This window comes from Pelmatolapia mariae, linkage group LG20 (assembly GCF_036321145.2).
Source record: "Pelmatolapia mariae isolate MD_Pm_ZW linkage group LG20, Pm_UMD_F_2, whole genome shotgun sequence".
Taxonomy (NCBI): domain Eukaryota; kingdom Metazoa; phylum Chordata; class Actinopteri; order Cichliformes; family Cichlidae; genus Pelmatolapia; species Pelmatolapia mariae.
Genome location: NC_086244.1, coordinates 17,831,539 through 17,849,023, shown reverse-complemented (window position 1 = coordinate 17,849,023; position 17,485 = coordinate 17,831,539). Strand labels below are relative to the sequence as shown.

Sequence of the window (17,485 nt, the reverse complement as noted above, 5' to 3'; positions counted from 1 at the left end):
AGATTACACAACAGGGATTTCAAACTTCCCCACCCCGGGACGCTGCCAGGCCCAATTAGGTCGTTACCTTGAGGTCTCCTCCCTTTGCTCATCATCCCATTTTCTTATTTATTATTTTTTTTGAAAGCGAAACCAGTAAATCTAAATGTAGTTCCATTCTTTTATATCTTGCAGACCTCATGAATTAACAAATATATTGCGGTTTTATTATGCGTGTGCTGAACGAGAATGAAAATACAGGAAAGCAAGCCGTGTAAGCCTGTTTTCTCTGTGGGGCTTCAGGGTTTCTTTTTCTGTTGATTTACTTTAGCGAGGCAGGCAGATGGATGGAATATCATCTGCGCTGGGAAATCTTTCTACAGTGAGATCTTAAGCTGTGAAAGTAAAGGTCCTGTTACATTTAATAATAGAAAAGGCTGCTGCACGGTGGGACTGACTGCTAGAGCACACTACTTGAGTGCACAGCTTCCCATGGCCACTGTAGTGACAGACAGAGAGGCACTCAGCTGAGAGCAAAGAAAAAGATTCAATGCAAGGTAGGTGTGAACATGGAAGTGAATGGAGAGATTTGCAGGTGAGAAGATGCTGCATAGAAAGATAAAAGGAAAAAGGATGAAGAGATGGTGCTGCAAATGGAATGACTGGTGTAGCTAGAAAAATGCGGGATGGAGGCACTGAAGGATGAAGGGATGCAAGGACAGAGCGGGTGAAGCTGATCTGATCTGAAATCTGTGCACCCATTTTATTTTAAATATTGTTATATAGAGGCTTTTCTACCTGTTAAACCACATCCATTTATTAGCGTGCGATAATTCTCCAAAATGGATTACTCCCATTGAAACTATATTGCATCACTCCAAACACATCCCAAGTAGAAGAGGTGAGTGCCAACAAAAAGACAGAGAAAAAGAGCTAGTGGCAACAGTTTCCGGTGCTCAGATGCAGAATTATTCACTGAAGGCACAGAGCCATGAAATAGACTAAAACACCAGTCAGCCCCGCAGAAACACAGATCACATGAGGTATTCAGTGCAATGCAGCATTTATAGCTGCAGCATGTCACTTGTCTTTATGATGAATTTATGTGTTTCTGTCAGTAAACGAGGTGGATCCAGTCTTTACTGGTCTTCCATGCAATCCACAAAGTTTAGAGATCAAAGCCATTATCAATCCATCCCTTAAAGCTATGAATCGTCACTTATTCTTAGTTTAATTTTACACACTCTAAAGTAGGTCATATGCTGTGCTTCTCGAAGCGAAAGTGACACTATTGCAGTCTTCCAAAAAGGGTACACAAAGGAGTAAATCATCAAGCCTTGTAGTCTAGCACTCACGATTCACAAATATACACAGCAAAAAGTGTGTTCAATCCACACACAAAAAACGCCCAAAGAGACTGAACACTGAATTTAATATGCAGCCTCCAACAAGCAGTCAGCCAAATGAGGTGGTGATGTGCAAGAAGATGTAGTCCATTACTCATGCTGGAGGGTCAGACAACACACACTCAGGACTTCTCCGACAGGAGAAAAGAAGTTAAATGGATCAAGAGAAAATGTCATTTTCCATCAAATGCCACAAAGATCTATAAACAGAAAAGAACAGAAAAGGTGCTTAAAAATGCATCGTGACTGAAGATACAGCTGCAACAACTCAGAAGAAAGTGATAATAACACATAAAATTCTCTCATACTAACAAAATCAAAGCCTGACTCCTGCTAGGACAGATGATCACATAAACACTGAACCCCTGCTTGTGTATTCCACATATTGTTATTACAATTTTACATTTTACTTATTCGTGTTGCATTCAGTGTTCTGAGTCTCTTAAAACTAGTTTTATGCTGTAAATACAGCACATGTATTACTCACACAAACGTACAATGCAGTTCCACGCTAAGTGTCGGCAGTTACACAGCTGATTCCAGGACGGGACAGCGTGTAAAAACTTGAACAAGGACCGCTATACTAGCCCTGCCCGGCTGTTTGATATCGGCTATAACTGTCGTACACCTCGGCCACACGCTAACGACAGAAACGTGGGGAGTAGCATAACAGAGCACAGTACCTTTGCTGTTGTCTTCTGGCAGACGGCTGGAAGTGAATGAATGTGTGATGCGGACTACACTGAAGATGAATGGATGGTGCGCTGCCTAGCAACCAAACGACCAATGGGCTATATGGTGCAAGAAAATTTGTAGGAGAAAATACACTCACGGAACACTTTACCTACAAGTACACCTTGTAGGTACTTCCTTAATTCACTCCTCAGAGATTTTGGTGCACACTGAATCTCTCCCAGAGTTTCACCACATGCCAAAGGTGCTTTGTTGGATTGAGATCCGGTAATTTGAGCACATCGAACAACTTAACCCGATTTTAGTTGACTGAGTTTTGTGGCATAGTGTGTTTGTCCTGCTGGAAGCAGCCATCAAAGAATGGGTACGCTGTGGTCATCGTTAAAATCACAAATTCTAAACCCTTTCCACCTTAATTACACCAGCATACAGCATGTATCCTGCTCCCTGTCGGTCTGTAGGACACACCCAGAAGTCTATATAACTCCACCCCTTTAGCCTGGTAGACCTCTTACCTCCTTACCACAAGGCTGAGAACAAAGAGCCTGTAAATTAAGGAGACTCTGCTGAACCTTTTAAGTGATTACCGTGCAATGTAAAGAGATCGTTTCTCGCTTGAATGCATGGTTGTGTTACACTGGATCACCGCACTGTTAATTTAAAAAAATTGAATGCATTTGTGGCATAAATGTTCCTCATTTACTGAATCACTTCAGTAGCAGGATAGCACTCCTTAGTTGTCATTTTTTTGTTTCATTCTTGTTTGAATGAATAGAAAGAATCCATCTATTTGTTAAATCTACCAAATCATAATCTCTGGAACTGCCTTCTGTGTTTAAATGGGCACACTACATCAAATGTTTCCGTGCCAGCACAACCAACTTCAATGTTTTTTCAGTCATAAAGGGGTGGACATGCTGCACTCGGGTAGGCTGTGCAATTCAAATGATACTCAGTTGGTACTAAGGGCCCAAAAATGTGCAAAAAACAAAAAAACAAAACAAAAAAAAATCCCCCACACCACTAGCACCAGCTTGAACTTTTACAAGGCAGGATTGAGCCAAGTTTCATGTTTGTGGGGTTTTTTTATACCAAATTCTGATCCTAGCATCTAAATATTGCAGCAAACTCTTCACACCACACAACATTTTTTTAATCTTCTATTGTCTAATTTTGGTGAGCAGCTATAGCCTATTTTCTTCAAGCCTGGATACTTTAAGTGTTCAGAGATGCTTCTCTGCATACTTTGAGTGGAGTAAGTTGTTATCTGAGTTACTGTTACCTTTCCAATCAGTTCGCTGCAGCCTTTCTTTTCTGACGTCTGACATCAAAAAGCCTTCTTCTGTCAGAGAACTGCCGCTCACTGGATATTTTCTCTATCTGGAACATTCTCTGCAAACCCTGGAGATGGTTGTGTGGGAAAATCCTAGTAGCAGTTTCTAAAATAATCAAACCTTTCTTTCTGGCACCAACAATCATTCAACAGTCACTTAAATCGTTTTTCTTCCTTCTTCTGATGCTTGGTTTGAACTTCAGCGAGTCATCTGTTTTTAACAGCTATGCATTATTATTACAATATACAAATTGCACAAAAAGTTCAGAATCAGTAGTTCATTTTCCATGTCTACCTATTAAAAAAAGTCAATTCATGCAGTTGCAATAGAGTGGAATTTATGCGAGCATGATACATCAAAGGGGCAATGACGAGCCTAATAGAGAAAGAACTGTTACTTTCATATAGAGCCAACCACCACCGGGCAACCTAACACCTTAATAAAACAGTAAAGAGTGCTGAACCTGCATCGGACACAGCAGGAGCATTTGTTGGATTATATGCAAGTATCTGACAAAGTGAAAGCAGCAAGAGCTTTTAAGTCCACACATGGTAAGTGTGCTGTCAAAAGTGTTTTGTATGACAAAAGAGTGAAGAACAAGTCACATGACAGAGTGCTTTGTGTAGAGATAAATACAGGAGTGCTTTGAACTTCTGATTTGCCCCTTTGTGTCCCAAACAAAGCTCGAAACCCACTGGTAGATAATACAAAGGGCTTAATAAAATAACACCATCAATAAAACTTGTAGTTCTTTATTTGTTTAAATTGTGCGGCGTAGCATTGTATTGAAAGACTTCCACAGTTAGATACAGGAAGAAACCACAGTGTCTGTTGATCTTTTAACGCAAGGTATTTAGATGCTCTCTGGACATGAGCTACATACACAGCACCCTCCAGGGGATTTACGGGGAAAGTGTTCACTATTTTGAACAAAAGAACTGTGCCCTTCGGAGTGAGCTGTGCAGCCTCTCCTTAGATTAAAAGGAAACCCTGCTAGGTAAGACATCCTCAGGCTATCAAGTGTTTGCCAGGCTTTAAAAAAATAAAATCCTATCAGTCACTTAGGAGATTCTGGCTCTCATCGGATGTGAGACATCTCCTCTAGGAAAGGGGTTTTCATGCAGCCTGTGCACAGCTGGTCCATCCACAGAGGAGCTTCATGCTGCAGAGGGGTGCGGCGGGGGTAGAAAGTGTACGAGAGGTCATAATTCAAAAGACAGCTCAGAGACGTCATGTAGATGTCTGAGAAACGACACAGGCGTCTGGAGAAGTAGGTGGGGTTGTGACACGTTCTGAAGATGCTGCCAAACTGAGGGTTGAACAGGTTCTTCGTCATCACCCTAGCAAGTAAAAAAAAGTGGGATAAAAGTTATGACATTGTACATGTATGAATATGTAGTCAAAGTTGTGAAATAACAAGAAGTGGTAGAAGCAAGGAGAAGTGAAAAGTCCTCAAAAAAGTAAATGTAGGTCAAGCGCTGTCATATCAAATGTTATTATCATATCTGTTCACATTTAAGGTAGGTAGGACTAATATATTTGGATGGTTTAACTGAGATATATAGTACAGCAAAAACTGAAATTTTCAATTTGAGCCAGTGTTTGTACTGTGCAGACTTGTTAAACAACATCACTGGGAACACTGGGAGGTGCTTTTAAAGATTAAGACAGGGATTAAGATGATAAGACTCACCTGAGTTCCTCTCTTTCCTTCTGCCATTCCAGAAAAACTTGTTTAGACACGGGATCTCTGTGTGTCTAGGACATTAAAGAGCAATATGAATAAATTTAGCTCTTCAAAAACATAAATATGGAGAAGGAAAAAAAATAAATTTCCTCCCTTAGATAAGTTGAGTCTGAGTTCAACAGTAGGGACAAACAACAACTAAAGTTCAAAAGTTGTCCTAACTGCAGTTTTTTGCCTTGTTTAAGCTCTTACAAACAATCCAATAACACGTTAATAGGACTGTAAGCACGTGGACTCTCACGCTGGAATCTGAAGAGTTTGTTTTTTTTTCTTTTAACATTGTGTTCTGTCAACATGTTATCACGTGCGCGACAAAAAGCTACTCAGGATTTTTAAGACAGACCATTTCAGGTATGTGACTGTTTGCTATGCATGAGTGCAAGCAGAATATAATGTCCCAACAGCCCAGGGATTAACTCTCACCTGCAGGCGCTCCATCAAGCCAGTTAAAGCCTGCATCCAGGTGAGGTTCATTCCATACCGGTCTGTGCTCACCACTTTGGTTTCCTGCTCCAGTTCAGGTACGATGGCTGCTGTGCGCCAGCCATGTCTCAACATGAGGTCCTGCAACAAAAGATAAAAGCGTATTGAGAAAATAAACAACAAATAAACTGAAACAACAACAGCTTACATTTAGTTATGTTTTAAAGTGCCCTGAGCATGGCAGCGCCACCCACCCACTGTTAAAACCTGCTGTTTGTGAGAGGCTGCCTATCAAAAAGACAACTGGCCAAAAGAAAGAAGCTAAAATTGCCCATTTCAAATGGAAAAGGGAACAAGAGCTGCAGTAAAGCCCCAGGTATTACAAATAAGCATTGTTGTAAACTATGAACAAGCAGAATAAATGTGTGGAGCTGGAAATGAGCACAATAACTCTCTTTTAATCACTTTGACTGTCTTCTGTTTGGAAGATCCAACAAATGTTGCCATGTTTTACTCTCTTATTTATTAGATACATGATTACAGACATATTAGCTGTTAATATGTTTATACAGTGTGCCTTTACTTTGCACAGTAACACAAAACAGTCCTCAATTTCTGATGAAAAATTGTGGCGCTCATACTGCCATCTAGTGTTTCAGATTTTCACTGCACAGTCTGCTCTGACCCCACCCAAATCCTCTCAGGACTTTCAGAGTCGTGCAATACGTGGAGACAGATGGCATCTGGCACCGTGCGCATCTCTGCACATACTCTGTACTTGTGTATCTTTCAAATAATGTGAACCGTCAAAGCTAAAAAAAAAAAAATCTCATTTTGCTAAATCGCACACCAAGGACGTCAAATGAAGCCAACACAGGAAAATTCCTGCTAATCCCTATACCACAAAGGGTTAGTCATCATGCAGAACACTGACTCAGCAATTCATCATGATGAGCTCACCATGCTCTGATACTTACAGCCAAGTCGCTATAAAGATGATCTCCGAAGTACAGAACTTTTGATCCTCGCCACCCTGTCAGTCTGAGGAAGTCAAATAGGTTTCCCTGAAACAATAAAAACAACCACATACTCATTAGACACTCAGAACACAACAAGTAAAAACATGCAGACTTTTCAACGTGTAAAAACCACAGCAGTTAAATAAATCAAATGCCACAAAGGCGAATGAACACTTTTTTCATTACAGACCTGTTTGTAAATCTGTCCTTTGTCCAAACTCTTGATTTTTTCCCACCGAAGGTCACCGTTACCATCCAAGCGCCTGAAAGGTCTGTAGGAGCAACAATTTTGGAGATTGTTAAAAAGGAGCACTGACATGACTGTGCCACATCTCATGAGAGGGATGCTGGTGCACATTCGCAACACTGAAAAACTACAAGGAGTTACTCACTTGATACAGTCGGTGAAGAAGTGAGGTTTGTCTGCCTGCACGATGACCACATCAAAAAAGTCTCTCCAGTTTTTCCCCACCATGTGCGTCATTCCTCTATCGCTGCACACAGACAATAAGCATAAATGTAACAAAGCGCGGAGGTGTTTATCTTTGTATTAGGACAGAGTGTACTACTGCAGACGTGGACTCCATCAAGTCACTCACACAAAGCTGAAGGGACTGTTGGTTATGAGGAAAAGTTTCTTTCCGTTGCTGGCCAATCGATGCAAAACAGCATCCGTCTCGTCCCCTCTGAGAATGAATTTATCTGTAAAGAGAAGAAAAACAACGAGTAACTGAACTGCCGGTGTTTGTGTAGCAGGGCGCAGACAAAACCGAAAGACATGAAAGGAATTCTTACCGAGATCTTCCATAATCCATTTGTACATGTATCCTTTGAGGTGAACCATGCCGACTGCTTCCTGTGGATTAAACGCCAATGAATGTTTTTCACAATATGTTCAGAACATTCGGGGTACTCTTTGATCCCTACTATGAGATAAGTTTGAATTACAGTCACACGGGAAGAAAGACCCCAATTATTTGGAAATGATTAATGACCTGTCAGTTTGCTTATTTTCAGAGGAGAAATTATGAAGAAGTAGTGGGCGTGCTGTATAATTGAAAACCTTCCACCCCAGAACCAAGAGGAAAAGCTGTTATTGTTCTACGCTCTACCAGAGAGAGTCCATTGCAAACTTTTCCGGAGCTCAGCAGATTCCTGAGCGCGCAGCTGATGAATCGCGCAACATGGATATAGTCAAAAATCCAATCTCCCTATGCTCCCTCGGTATGAGCTACAGAGTGAGGCCAGACTTTGAAACGGACATTAAAACATATCATAACTCACAGAGACGTCTTTGAAGAGGTGAACTGGATCATACTCGATGTCGTTTGTGATGAAGAAGTCATTTGCTACAGCCAAGAGAGTCATCTCAGGAATGGAGAAGATATCCATGAACTGCTTCACCTTTGGTCCCTGTGTGGGGAAAAAAATGCAAGTTAATGTTTGATTCTCACAAGATGACATTTTAACTTTATTTTGTTTAAAACAAAGCAAACAAACATTTCATGTGCCTTTTAATGTACTTTGAACAACTTAATAATTAAATCAAGAGCGGTTTTTAATACGAGCACTACCCAATGATGCAAAATTTATCGTCTTGTGCTTGTGTCCGTTTGCGCAAGAGTTTGGCAATGCAGAAAGAAGAATTATGGGAATTCAGGCAGCACACAGGCAGCAGAGTCACATAGCCAGCAGCAAGAAGCCCACCAGCAATGACAATGCAGGGAGAATACTGATTGTTAAGAAGCTGGCTTAAACAGGAAAGGGAAGAGCAGCAGAGTCTCTCAAAAAGAGGAAGACACAAAAAAAAGTATGCGTAAGAAGAACACAATGTCTGTACAGGACAATTTGCACTGTTTAATGCTCCGTTTCACTTCATTGCAGAGTTCTTCCCTCATTATGACGTCTGTCCTAAGCTATTGTACAATTAACATGACAAATGAGTACAGCCAATGTTACTGGTTGTCCCACATTTTTGACGCTGTCCCCAAGTGACAAACATCTACTCATTTCAATCAATCAATCTATAAATCTCATAAACGCACATTTTATTCACAGGAGAACGCAGAAAACATAGCCAAAAATTGCCATTTAAAGAAAGCAAAAGATTTAGTTCATTTTGAATTTAATGGCACCAAACGCCTCACAAATGTCAAGACAGGGCTGTGTTTACTTCTGTGTAACATTCCCTCTTCTTTTAAACAGTCTGGGAACTGACAAGACCAGTTGCTGGATTTTTGCTGTCTCATTCTTGTCTGATATACGAGTCTAGCTGCTCAAAAGTCCTGGGTCTGTGGTGTTTTATTTTTCTTACAATGGTAAGTCAAATGTTTTCAGATGGTAAAAAGCCTGGACTGCAGGTAGGCCAGTTCAGCTCCCAGAGTCTTCTACTACAAAGCCATGCTGGTAAATCGATGCAGTATGCATCTTGCTGAATTATGGAAGAATTCCAAATTTTGATTCATCTGACCCCAGAACAGTTTGGCCCGGAAAGGACAGCGATGATTCTGGATCATGTTCACATATGGCTTCTTTTCTTTGCATGACAAAGCTTTAACCTGCATTTGTGGATGGTACAGTGAACTGAGTTCACCGACAATGATTTCTGGAAGTGTTCACAAGTCCATGCACTGATTTCCAATTATAGAATCATGCCTGTTTTTAATGCAGTGCCGCCTGAGGCTCTGAACATCATGGGCATCCGATATTGATTTTTAGCCTCGTCCCTCACGCACAAAGACTTATCCATATTCTTTAAATCTTTTGTTGTCATGCACTGTAGATGAAATTGTTACTGACCTGTTGAAAGTTAACCTAATTAACTGCAAAACACTCCTCTAGCTGTTTCATTTTAGTAACACTAAGTTTTTCAGCTTTTTGAGATGTTGTGCTGCTATTAAATTCAAAAGGAGACTATTTTTATTTCTTAAAATGGTACATTTTATCAGTTTAAACATTGGATATCATTCTATATTGAAAAAAATATGGGTTTAAGAGTCCTGTGTAGGACCAACCAACTTAGTACCAAGCTGGTACCTTAAGAGAGTCCAACTGCACCAAATGAGATTAGAGACCTATTTTGGACAGGATTGTTACAGATGGAAAGAGGCACTGTTCCTGCTGCAGGAGACCACTTAAAAGGTTCAATCGGGCGAAAATGATTCGAGTCTGAGTCAAAACATACAGAGCCCAAATTGCTCCTAATGAGCAAACATGTCAGTTTAAGCTTGGTGACTCCCAGACCCAGCAGAGCTTTCTAATTTCCCTGCCTTAACGAGTACAGAACTAAAAAAACAAAAAAGTACAGACACAGAGTTCTCATAATCAGCTCTTTTGGGACTGGAACATTGCCTTCCAACTGATTCATGACGACAATGGAAAAAAAGAGATTACAAAATTCGCCATTTGGTACTTATGTAATGCTAAAGCCGTACAAAACCCCGACATTTGGTAAATCTGTGTACAGCAACAGATTAAATCCCAAATTGCTTGTTTGTGGAGGTCCAAATAAAACTGTAATATTTTGCTGATCCGGCAGTACTTAGACTTTCACATCTGTGCCAAAACAAACACATGTTCCACAGGGAGGAAATGTACAAAAAAAAATCTGGAGGCAAAGTGCAAGAACTGTGATAAATGTAAAACAGCTCTCCACTAAACTCTGGTTTAAAGTTATTAGACTATTGAACTAATATGACTAATAGGGAGTGTCTAGCTGGAGTGTTTTAACTTTAAAATCAATATATATTTCTTAATCTCCTGAAACCCAAGCTGCTGTTTTGAGTGCTTTTTAAATTCTCCTAGCTATTTGGGATTAGTTTGACATGATAAGGATCAAAAATAAGCATCAACTTTGAACAGAAAGTCATCAAAAAAACCCAAAACAAAACATGTCCTCATTTGGCTTCATTTTACACCATAACACAGCAAAAGTCAAAGCCAGACTGTAATGTCCCCATATGAGGACGGGGGGTCTCAGGAGGTTAAATTATTTTTTTTTAGGTTTCTTCTGCAAAATAAACTTTAAAAGAAAAAAAAAATTCTTACCTTTCCATAGAAGCCACTGTCCTGCTGCAGGGGGACATGATAGGTCCCACCAAAGAGCTGAAGTACCTCCTCATCTGGCACTGGGCTCAGACCCCTGGGAACATCAAACACAAATTAATGTACTGGGGTCTAATAACACTATCCCGCAATTCACTTAAACCATCTTTCATTTCTTACCGGTACACTGTCCCCGGCTCAATGTAATGGAAGGCGTCTATCTTCATTAAAAGACCCTAAAGAAGAGCAAAAAAATTGAGTTTCACTTCATGAGCTGCACAGAGAAAATGCACAATTATGCTCCTGCAATGGTTAAAGTGTAGTTTAAAAGATTTTACCTTTTGGATGTCATAGTGAAGGCCCCGAACAGCAAAGTTAGAAAGGTAGTCGTACTTGCGAATGCCCTCGGGGTACTGTCAAACAGGAGAACCAGCAGGTTAAATACGCCTGTGTTTAAAAATCAGTTTTACAGCAAACAAGTTTGACACAACTGATGCAAAACACACCTTGAAGTGTTCAATTAGGAATTCTCTGGCTTTGTTGTAGATCATTGCGTTGAGCGCATTGGAATACTGCGCCAGTGTGTAGTCATAGTCGAAGCCATAGATGTCCACTTCAGCCAAGTCGACCTCGTTGTTGGCGTAAATGGTGGAGGAGTTGAGGAGGTTGCACGCACCCGGCGGGATCAGGTCTAGTGCAGGAAAGACAAACGGGGAAAGACTCATTTAAATTTGAGAATCACAGATCAAATTGAACAAACAACAATGAATAAGCAAGATTTAAGAGTGCGATACGACGGCTCATTACAGCTGACTCATGTTTTAATTTAAAGGGAATCTGTAAACGACCCTTTCTGTAATGAAACTTGATGATTGTGCGCTTCTGCAGAGGAGAAAGACGTAACTGCTGTTTTCGGTCCAGTTTAGCTGGCAAGCCCATGAGGTTGTGCAACGTGCATTTCTAAGATGTCAACTAGCACTTTACTTGACTGAGCTCAGGCCATCCCAAAAGAACATTTTGTACAATTATATCTTCTACCAACTTAACCTGGAAAAAAATAACGGGCAGCACAGCATTCACTGCGCCTTTGAAAATATTCCCATATTTTATCTGCGCACTATCTTGAGTACGGTCACACAGCTAAAACATGCGCACAGATTAAACACACAGTTTACATTTTGTTGCACAGACGGACTCCAGCGCTGGCTGCAGCAGGAGCACAGGACTGAGTCACACATGACCTAAAAGTGGGGCATGGCCCCTCTGTAGTGACAGAGTTCAATGAGGGCTGCTGCTGGGAGCAGACAAAATACCTTTCTTTCTATGCTGAGTCACATTTCAAAAGACTGCATCTGACAAACCGCATTTCCAATTGAGAATGCGTGACCAGCTTTAATTAAAACCCAACATGTTGAGAACAAAAAATGTGGTTTAAACTGAGTATGTTAGTAAAAACTTATATATACGCGTATATAAAAAGGCTTCTGGTCTTAAACACTTTTGAGTGTTTTCATTTTACACTACTTCATGTTTCTACTCCAGAACACTTCAGAGGGAGATGCTGCGTTTTGTTATTATACTACAGTTATTTGGCAGCTATACCTACTTTGTAAATCAAGATAACATTTGGAGTTAAATCGTGACGCATATTTATAGAATAAACACTCGAGAAATATATAAAAGTACTTTAAATAAACCAAACTGTGCCCACATGCAGCATTACATTGCTGTTTACATCGCTATAACAAGGCTGCATAAGAGTTCCTTTACTTTTAATACTTTATTTTGCTCATGTACTCTTCCTTCAAATGCACAGCTTCCAGGTTTGCTGCTGACTGACAGTTATTCTGATTATTATTATTATTATTTTCTGCACATGCAAAGCAGGGCTGGCCCACGTGAACTAAATAAACAAAAAACCAAAAAGCAAATATTATGGAGCTAACGTGCATGTCAGTGCATTTGATAACAACACAGACAACCTGTACCGACCCTAAATCCCCAAGTTCGTTTTCTCTTTTTCTTTCTTTTTTTTCATATAGTATTTTTCCATGCCTCATTTGCAGGGACCTGCTTAAACGCCCACTTGTGCCTCCTGCATGCCAAAACCGCTAATATAAATAGGACATAGATCATTTACAGAATGCATCCGATGACATACAATCACGCTAAAAATTGTGGTTAACCGGCCCTAACCTAAACAATGGTGAGTGCGCATTTGGCTGGATCGCGGAATGCTCAGCGCAAACACATGTTTCAGAAGGACACACAAACGCACAGTGTACGTGCAGCGTTCCCCAACAGCCACTTGGGTTGTTTTCGAGAACAAATGTTGCCAAACAGAGGAACTGACGCGTGAGCACAAATGGAGCCCGGCTTCTTCCTCTTCACAAGCATCTTAAACAGGTTGTTGTGCAAAACTTTATCCTACATGCGTGTGACACAGGGCATTAATGTGCCATCTGTGGCTAAATTAGAAAGAGGATGAACGAAATCCCTAAAAGAACAAAATGTCTTCGGCGTCAACAGAGAACCATAGCGGCTGCCACGGTGACGTGCGGGATAACCGTATAGTCCGCGATATGGGGGGCCCCAGTTAGGACAAAAAAAGGAGGGGTGGTGGGCTGGGGGGGCCCTCTGCTTACCGTGAACCAGCCGTTTCATGTCATTGTAGCGAGTCCACAGGTACGAGATCTGATCCATTGGAGCTGCGGTGGACGTGAAAGAGCGTCTCCTCACACCACAGACACCAGGAGCACCCAGCGGCTCCTTGGCTCGCTTCTTGTCCCCAGCCGTGCATCTGTGAAGTGGATCGCTGGGTGACGGAGCGTCGCCAGTTGGTCTGTCCGAATCTGAGCCGCAACTTTCCTCTTTTGTCCTGTCGCGGCCCTGCTTTTTTCCTCCAGAGATCCTGCATGTGGTACAAAGTCTGTTCACTCTGGGGGATCTGGCCAGAGGAGGGGTCTTGTTTCCTCTTGCCCATAATGTACGTGTTAATGTGCCCACTGTTTTAAAAGACATTTTTACGACGCGTTATAATTACCATTCCTAAAAACCTCTGCCAGCTTGCCACTGGAAGCTGAAGCTAGCAAACAGATAAACATATACCCTCGTTTTCACTGTGGCCACGCCCCGGGCGAGAGGCCCTCCATTTAAAAGGGAGGTACTCCGATTCCTGCAGCCAATCAGAAGCGCGGAACTCTCTGCATCTGTGATCAAATTCACATGAGAAAACATGTTGTCAGCGTGACTTCTGTGTGTTTTCTTTAAGTTGCAGTCACATCATGTTCTTTCGTTTGTGCTTTGCATATATGAGGTAAATGGGTGTTCTGCCAGACATCCTCTCCGAGAGCTGGGTATTGTTTTTGGACAGTGTGCATTTTAAACTAAACGAGGTTTTGTTGTCTTGGCGGAAATTTTTTACAACCCCCCCCAAAAAACAACTAAGTAAAAACCCTGCAGGAAAACGTTTTTCCGCACAAGCGTGCAGCTCTATGAGTATTTGGTGTATTTTAGTTTCGTGGTGTGCGGGGATCTGCCTCAATTACATGTGCAAATGCTTCATTTATGCTCTTCGAGGGAAAAAAAAATGTGAGAAACTTTAGTAAAACAAACACACAAAAAGTTGCAATACATAGTATTGGATAAATGCGGCATTTATATGTTTTCTTGCAGTTTCCCCCGGACAGTTAACTGCAAAAACAAAATGCATATTTGATTTTTAAAATGCAAACTTTCTCTTCAAAACCAGAGCATTATAACTAATCTTTTCCAAAGTCTTACATTTTAAAGAAACTTGCAACTGAAGGATAAACATGGATACGTGTGAATATTTCCTTCTGTTCTGTTCTAGAGTTCGCAGAGACTTTTAGTGGAGCACAACAAAGAAAAAAAAAGAGGGGGAGGCCCCTCTTGTGCTTGGACTATGATGAGTCACTCTTGGACAAGTATACAGAGGCCTGCTGTAGCTTCTGTAAAGAGTGCTGTAGACCAAAAGGCCCAAACGTGAGTTAAACAGTGATGCACGGTGGTTCAGAGCTAAGCTGGTTGGTGAGGAGCCATAGGAAAATTACAGGTTTAGCGAGATAGCGAGAGAGGTTTAGTGAATGTAAATGACAGCTTCTGTCATCGACTTCAAACATAAAGACCTCAAGTCCACTGACAACTTGCCAAATGACCTTAATGTGTTCTGTTATTGGTTTGAAAAACTAAAAAGGCAGTCTTGGCACCACCCTCTGTGACACCCACCATTCTCTCAAGCCCGGCTGCCATTAATCTGCGCAACTCAGAGGCCCTTCCTCCCCTATCACAATAAAGACTTTCTGCATTCTTACGAGTGACAAGAGCCAGTTCAAAAGGTTAGAACCCCTGTAAATACCATTAAGAGACAAGCAGTCTCTGCCTCCAGCTTATGTTGACCTGAACGCTACGGTGTAGAGAGTCATGTGCAATACCTCACCAGCGCAAGGCCTCTACTATCACCCCCATCCCCAAAAAACAAAGATCACAAGACTACACCCTGACATCTGGATCAGGGTGTAACTGGAGACCTGCATATCATTGGCTGTGTTGAGAAGGTGATTGGCTGCAATCTGCCACCGCTGCTTGACCTGTGAGCACCCAGGACCCCGAGGCAAACAGGAAGGATTGCTGTTTTCCACTCCCACCTTAACATACACTTTCTGAAGACTTCTGCATTCCATCCAGATAAAAACACCACACTGTTCACACATAAGCTGATTTACTGTGCTTATTACTTTAAAGGAAAATGGTAACTGAACACCACAAAAAAACCCAAAATGCAACCCAAAAAACAGTTGATGGGTGGCTTAAAGACATGGTTGTTCCAAAACCAGAGGAATTTCAAAAGAGGCCACAAAAATGAAGAGAAGCAAAAGTCATTTTGACAACAAGAGAAATCTCGGGAAGCACTTGGATTAAGCAAGTGCAGAAAGTGACAGGATTAAATTTGTGTTCTCTCATTCCTCTATTACATAACCTCTGTGTGTGAGCTTAACTACTGACATCCTGGACCCTGTTTATCATTTAATCTCTATATTTATTTGCCTTATTTCTCTCTCAGAACACATGCGCCGATTGCTTTCCTGTATAGATTTTCTATATAAACAGCCTCTTTATTTGTCCTAACTTCTCACACAGAGTTCTGGAAACTTGTTCTGCGGGTGGGCCTTGAATACACACTCCAGCTGAAAATACTGGAAAGTCTGCTGCCAAATATGCGTCTCCATCCTTGAGGAAATCATCTGTAAGAGATTAGGAAACTTGATTGTCTGTTGTTTCTAATTAGTTCTGATGAGTTCTAGATTTAAATCTGACTTACGTAACTACAGGACTACAGGTTATCCGAGTCCAAGATACATATAGTTAACTAAAACTAAACTAAAATAAGAGGTGAACTTTAGAAATTTAGGAGAAGAAACAATATTGTATACTTACAAAACTAATCAAAATATAATGGAAGTATAAATGGAAAATGTGTTTAGGTTTTGTCTTTTTCAGTTTGGTCAAATTTGTTAATCATTTACACCTACTGAAGAATCACCAATTAATCTAACATGCATGTCCTCATGCCTGTGGGAGAAATCCTGAGTACCTGGAGGGATGGGCTCTCTCCAGGTGCAGGTACACGGAGAACACGCAAACTCCACACATGAAGGTACCTCATATATGCAAAGCTTGCCAATGGATGGAAACTCACGGCTTTCTCTCTGTGAGGAAACAATGCAAACCACTAGATAATCAAACCTATAGAAAAATAGCTACAATAGCTGTGGGTGAGAGATTAAGTTAAATGTGTACAATTTAATTCTTTGCTTTAGTTTTAATGTAATTTATGTACTATTGTGTTTTTTAATTACTCTTTTCTTGAAGATGGCTTTTACTCTAATAGCTTGCTATTTTTATTAGTTTGTGTTTTCATTAAGTTGGTGTGTTTGCACTGTGAAGTGGAGTTTCTCAACAAACTGCAGAAAAAATCTGCACAAAAGAATCATGTCCAGACCAATCCCACCACCCCTCCCTTCTGACATTAGTCAAACTATCCAGAAGAGCTTTATGACTCTATGACCAAACTTTATTGCGCAGCATGCTGCATTATTCAGCTGTCTAGGCTTAGATTTTCAAATGAGCACTTACTTGGAATACCACCTACAAAACCACAAAAATTAACCACAAACCAGTATTCTGCTGTATTTACAATGTAATAAACTGACAGGATATACGTGCATGCAGGCATGTGAAAAGGAACGCTTTTACAAGACTATGGAAAGTCCTGTGAAAAGCTATGTGGGGCATGCTCCTGTTTCCATAGGAATTGAAAGGGTAAACAGCTGCAAGGCACTGTTAATGAGATACACACAATTAATCACCAACAAGTGTGACCATCTCTATAAAAGCAGAAGTTATGGCAGTTTGTAGGACTGAGCATTACACAGATCATCAGACTGTGCACTTCCCAGAGAAACTGCAAAAAAAACCCAAGAGCGACAGCTTTGATTCTAGAGAGTGTTAGCAATGACTTACTGCATGACAGCTTAATTAGAGAAAGACTGAACAGGTATGACTTGTTTGGAAGGGCTGCCAAAAGAAAGCATCTTCTCTCTAATTAGAACACAGCAGTATGGGTTAGGTTTGTAAAGTTACATCTGAAAAAAACAACAAGTCTTCTGGAGCAATCTACTGTAGATGACAATGCCCAGCATCACATATCAGCACAAACATCTCATACCATGACATGGTAGTGTCAATTCATAATTCAACTACAAACTATTGAATTATGGGGTGTACTTCATTTTTCACAGGACTCCACAGACTCCTTTC

At 40.9% G+C, this 17,485-nt stretch overlaps 1 protein-coding gene across 1 annotated transcript; it reads right to left on the bottom strand.

The window, feature by feature from the left end:
* Positions 1-4,148: 4,148 nt before the first annotated feature.
* nt5dc2 (5'-nucleotidase domain containing 2) lies at positions 4,149-13,738 on the bottom strand. The gene is made up of 14 exons (XM_063463667.1): positions 13,291-13,738; positions 11,152-11,336; positions 10,984-11,058; positions 10,826-10,881; positions 10,649-10,742; positions 7,886-8,014; positions 7,397-7,457; positions 7,201-7,303; positions 6,994-7,095; positions 6,792-6,873; positions 6,560-6,646; positions 5,583-5,723; positions 5,106-5,170; positions 4,149-4,752 (listed from the first exon to the last, which is right to left on the bottom strand). The coding sequence occupies exons 1-14, from the start codon at positions 13,664-13,666 to the stop codon at positions 4,491-4,493; spliced, it is 1,818 nt and encodes a 605-aa protein (XP_063319737.1). The 5' UTR covers positions 13,667-13,738; the 3' UTR covers positions 4,149-4,490.
* Between the last annotated feature and the right edge of the window lie 3,747 nt (positions 13,739-17,485).

Coding starts and splice junctions, on each gene's coding strand:
- nt5dc2 (XM_063463667.1), bottom strand. CDS start 13,666: ATGTCTTTTAAAACAGTGGGCACATTAACACGTACATTATGGGCAAGA. Junction 7,096..7,200: donor AACAGTCCCTTCAGCTTTGT/GTGAGTGACTTG, acceptor GTCTGTGTGCAG/CGATAGAGGAATGACGCACA. Junction 5,724..6,559: donor ATCTTTATAGCGACTTGGCT/GTAAGTATCAGA, acceptor CTTTTGTTGCAG/GACCTCATGTTGAGACATGG.